General features: G+C 42.0%; 1 protein-coding gene across 3 annotated transcripts in view; it reads right to left on the bottom strand.

Annotated features, from left to right (window-relative positions):
• Ewsr1 (EWS RNA binding protein 1) overlaps positions 1-5,499 on the bottom strand; it is a 34,090-nt gene that overhangs the window by 18,166 nt on the left and 10,425 nt on the right. For all 3 annotated transcript variants that reach the window (XM_004628039.2, XM_012513975.2, XM_012513977.2), the window contains exon 5: positions 3,210-3,396. In XM_004628039.2, the coding sequence (XP_004628096.1) occupies positions 3,210-3,396 (187 nt within the window). The remainder of the gene's footprint in view (positions 1-3,209; positions 3,397-5,499) is intronic.

Below are 5,499 nucleotides of genomic sequence, written 5' to 3'. Positions count from 1 at the left end.
GGGCTGGCTGGCATGTGGTGCTGGGGATTGAACCGTGGTCCCTGTGCTTTGCAAAGCTTGTTCTAAGTAGGTGCTTTAGACCACTGAGCCATCTCACCAACCCGAAATGCTTTTTCTTAAAGCAAACCAGTAACACACATTTCACTCTTTCTTTACTCATTTTTATATATAGATTTTTTTGGTACAAAGGACTGAACTTAGGACCCTGCACTTGCCGAACAGGCACTTATACCACTGAGCTATCTCTCTGCTCAAATCTTTATTTTTAAAATGCATGTAGTACAGGGTCTACACAGACCTGACTCAGGCACACACCACCACGCCCAGTCTCCATCACTGCTTTCATTGTGCCCTGGGGGCAGGGCTGGCCAGGATTGAACCCTGGTCCCTGCTCTGCCTAAGCAAGCACTTTAATCCGCTGAGCTATCTAGCTGGCCCTTCCTGGCTCACATGTTTAAAATAAAAGTAATAAAATTAAAAAAAAAAAACAAAAAAACTTTTAATTTAGAACACTGTTTTTATTGATATTGAAACAGGAACTCTATGTATTATTCTAGGTTGGCCTCAAGTCTGTGGTGATCCTCCTGCCTCAGCCTCTCAGTGCTGGGATTATACGCATGCACCATCACACCCATGTTATTTTTAAATTTTTTTTGGTGGAACTGGGGATTGAACTCAGGCCCTGGCGCTTGCCAGGAAAGCACTTATTCCATTGAGCCATCTCCCTGGCCCCCATGCCCGTGTTATATTACAGTAAAATTACATAATAAAGCCCATGACATTAAAAATGTGGAGTATTTGTGGATTTCTCATTTAGTAACAGATGAAAAAAATCATAACTTGGGCTGCCATGAATTAGCTTAATCATGCCTCAAAGTCCTCATAATGAAAAAGAGAACAAACAGTACGGCAGAATGATGTGGAACTCCACACCCTAACCTAGGAAGTCCCTGCCAAATGATGAAAATCAATCCCAGTTCCAAGGAAAAAAAACCTCATGGGTTTCTATTACCTATGATCCCTACACCAATTTGTACCAGTGCTGTAGCACTGTCAGCTGGGGCTATTTTAAGCAAAGGGTAAGAGTCAGCAGACCAGAGAGGATGTGGAAGTACTGGTCTTCTCACTGAGCCAAAATGGGTCACAAATACCCTCTTCCAGAGGTCAGTAGTTGTCAGTGAGCAAGAGACAGACAACTGTCTGTCCTCTTTAAAGTGTCTAGGACTGAAAACTTCAAAAAAGGGATCACAAAGAACCTCCTAATGAAACTCAACTCATGTAAAGCCCTCCAACCATGGCCTGGCTTAACTGTAGTATTAGAGGAGCAAATGGGTCTCTGATCATCTAAATACTCGGAAACACCCAGGCCAATGACAGTGGGGCCTTTCAGGCATCAGTTTGTTTAATACCACTGCACAGGCTACAGAAGCAGGTGTAGACTACCAAGCAGTTCTGATTACTCATGGTGCATATTAGAAATAATTTCAGGAGTGTTTTCAAGAGCTAATTTCTTGCCTCTATAGCACTGATCTCGTTTATTTCCTAAAAAAAAAAAAAAAAGACTTATATTCAAATGAGAATACTGTTCTTTCAAAACTATGCACAGGAACTGGGTGTGGTGGTGCTAAATTATAATCCCAACACTTGGAAGGCTGAGGCAGGAGGATTACTATGAGGTTGAAGCCAGCCTGGGCTACAAAGTGAGATCTTGTCACAAAACAACACAAAACAAAACAACGTATGCAAAAGTCACCTAAATGTATAGTCTACAGCAAAGATCTGAAATCTTCTGTTAATACTGTGTATTTGCTACCAGTCATGGGGTATGAACTCTGCTGGACTGACTTACTGTTTATCCTGTAGTTTGCATACCATATTAAGAATTTATACTATCTGAGCCAGGTGTGGTGGTGCACACCTGTAACCTCCCCACCTGGGAGGCTGAGACAGGAATATCACTGAGTGTTTGAAGCTAGCCTGAACTACATAGTGAAGTCAGTCTCCTAAAGAAAAAAAGAATTTATTTATAGACAGGGTCTCAATATGGAGTTCAGGCTGGCTTTGTGTGCACCTTTGTAGCCCCCAGGCTGGTCTTGAACTCGCAGTGATCCTCCTGTCTCTACCTCTCCAATGCTAGGATTATAGGCATGCCCTGCCATGCCTGTTTCTGGGCTGATCCACATGACCAGCGTTCTGTGGCCCCAGCATGTGGGGCTGGAGATTGAACTCAGGACCTTGTGCATGCCAGGCAGGCACTTAAGTCGTTGAACTATCTCCTTAGCCCCCCAAAACAACTGATACTACTTGCCGATATTTATTTTTTAAATAACTTTAAAAAAAATTTATTTATTTATTTGTGTGTGTGTGTGGCCAGCTCAGCCCACCAGGGGGCGGGGCTGGCTGGCATGTGGTGCTGGGGGATTGAACCGCGGTCCCTGTGCTTTGCTAAGCTTGTTCTAAGTAGGTGCTTTAGGCACTGAGCCATCTCACTAACCCCAAAGATTGAGTTTTTTTTTTGAACCAGGGATTGAACTCAGGACCCTGCACTTGCCAGGCAAGCACTTATTCTACTGAGCTATCTCCCTGGCTCCTGGATATAGTCTTTACTAGTAACTGGATCATAGACCTACTTTTATGTTTTTTTGTTGTTTTTTTAAAGACTCTGGCTAACCTACTAAGTAGCTCAGGCTGGCCTCAAACTCAAGGTAATACTCCTATCTCAGGTCAAGTGATTATAGGTGTATAACCACAACCAAAACAAAACTCCTGAGCACCATGCCCAGCAATGGGACTACTTCTTGACTCTATGATGCTACCCTCCTTCCAGTACAGTGTACTATCGTTAAGAATACCAAAGATTAAAGTACAATTCTATTAACAGTTCGGTTTTCAGGAAAAAAAACCCTAAGTTTCTTTTGGGCTTAGCAGAGTAAAAACAATAGCTTCCTCCTGCCCCCAAAATATGCTCCCAAACCAGAGCACTCTATTTCAGTGAAAGACCTCATTTTGGCCCTTGGATGGTACCATTTCATTGCTAAATGGAGAATACTTTTGTGGTGTGGTCCAGGACACCAGTGACAATTGTAAGAATACAATACACTTTAATAGAGTAACTACGTCATAAATTCTGTAAGTATACAGAGTTGCTACTTCCCTTACACCTGAGGCTCATGCAGTATGGAATTTACAAGTGCAGAATATAGTCTTACCTTGCAGGTGCAGTAGCTGCTGGCTGCTGCCCATAGGTTGGGTAAGCAGGCTGAGTGCCGTATGCAGACTGAGCTGCATAAGAAGCCTGGGTGGTGGTGACTGTAGCAGTGGTGGTATCATAAGCACCAGTGCCATACCCCTGGACAGGTTGGCTATATGCCTGGGGGGCAGCTGGAGTAGTATAACCTAGAACCAAGAAGAACCAGGTCACATTTCTGGTCACCTCAGGGATCTGCCTAGATACTTTTTCATTAACAAAATGATTTACAAATCACTCACTTTAAACCATTATGAAATTTAATCCTTTTAATTATTTGCCCTTCAGTCATAGTAATACAAACCAATACTAGAAGCCTAAGGTCTCAGAAAATACTAAGTTTTTAATACAGTACTATCTTATTTATTTTTTTTCTTTTGGCAGAACCGGGGACTGAACTCAGGCCCTTGCGCTTGCCAGGGAAGTGCTTATTCCTCTAAGCCATCTTCTTAGCCCCTTATTTGCTTTATTTTATCTCTTCTTTGCTTTTTTTCTGTAGTTAGTACAGTGTCTACAGGGTCTCACTATGTAGATCAGACTTGTCGTGATTCTCCTGTTTACAGCCTCCCAAGTGCTAGGATTACAGGCACGCTCCACAACGCCCAGTCTCATTTGCTATCTCAGTGTGCCCCTGGGGTGGGGCCTGCATGGCAGGCCTGAGGATTGAACCCCAGTCCGAGTCTGCCTAAGCAGGCACTTTAATCTGCTGAGCTATCTGGCCAGCCCTTTTATTTGGTTTTTGAGACAGAGTCTTGCCACGTACTTTAGGCTGACCTCAAACTCTCAGTGACCCCTGCCTCAGCCTCCTGAGTGCTTGGGAACAGGTGTGGCTATTTCACAGTTTAAACCTATATATAAATGGGAGGAAGAACATGCTATAAAAAAGCCATTACTGGGGCTGGGGAAATGGCTCAGTAGAATAAGCGCTTCCCTGACAAGCACAAGGGCCTGAGTTCAATTCCCAGTTCCGCCAAAAATAAAAATAAAATAAATAAATAAAAATAAAAGCCATTACTAAACTTTCTTCTGTTCCCTCGTGAAGACATTCAAAGGAAACAAATTTGTATTTTGCAAACTCTGTCAGATTTCCTTAAATCTCTCAAGTAAGATGTTTAAGTACCTCAAAAAATCTTCAAGTAGGAAACAATGTACCAGAAGAGGGCAAAAGGCAAATAACATGGTATTACAAAATACCTAAAAAATAATGATCTGGGTCGAGATGGGTTTAAGCAATAAACTCTTAAACTTTGAGTAGTAATTTTTACTTTCAGTCCCAAACACTGTACCATGGGCAGTTCACATTCAAGAAAACTGGTTTTAGGGAATATGTATGTCACCTGCCTTGGGAGATATTAACATGCTATGTAACATTCTAAAAACTAATTTTGTTTCAAGTAATAACCAGGGGCCGGGGAGATTGCTTATCAGAATAAGCACTTGCCTGGCAAGCCCGGGGTCCTAAATTCAATCCCCAGTTCCGTAAAAAAAAAAAAAAAAAAAAAAATCAACAATAACTAAAATGTATGTATCAGGTTGGTTATGGAGTTACTTAGCTCCATTCTTCTTACCTAAAGAAGGCAAAAGGAGCCTTTCCTTATTAGAGTTGTAATCTAGTCTCTTTAGTACTTTTCCAGGTGTCACAAAGGCCTGCACTTAGGAGTATGCTGCAGACCAGCAAGATCACAGCTTTTTACTTTGGGATCTGGGCATGACCAAAATTCTAAGTCCATAGCTGTTAGGTCTTGTTCTGCAGAGGTGTTATACCCTTTACTAGTACTGAGCCTCTTTGGCTCCCTTCAGGCACTAAGCCATAAAACTTTAGCCTTGATCTCAACATTTATACTCATCAAATATCCTATTTCATTAAAATAAAAATTTAGTCTTTAAAAATAAATATTGGGTTAAGATTGCTCATTATAGTTAATATTTAGGGCTTTAAGCTTTAGTCAGAGTAAAGTACCCTCACCAAACACAAGCTAAACAAAAACAAGATGAACTTTTTTCTGTGCAACATAAAATGTCACCTTTTCTTCCCCCCCAGTACCAGGGATTGAACTCAGGACCCTGCGCTTGCCAGGGAAGTGCATATTCTACTGAGCTATCTCCCTAGCCCCAAGTGTCGCCTTTTGTAGCAGAATATTTCCTTTTCCATCTCAAACATTAAAAATTATTTTTAGGGGCCGGGGAGATGGCTCAGAGGAATAAGTGCTTCCCTGGCAAGCACAAAGGCCTGAGTTCAATCCCTGGTTCTG

This window comes from Octodon degus, unplaced genomic scaffold (assembly GCF_000260255.1).
Source record: "Octodon degus isolate 3935 unplaced genomic scaffold, OctDeg1.0 scaffold00021, whole genome shotgun sequence".
Lineage (NCBI taxonomy): Eukaryota > Metazoa > Chordata > Mammalia > Rodentia > Octodontidae > Octodon > Octodon degus.
Note: the sequence above shows the minus strand (reverse complement) of the source record. Positions and strands in the feature narration are given on the sequence as shown.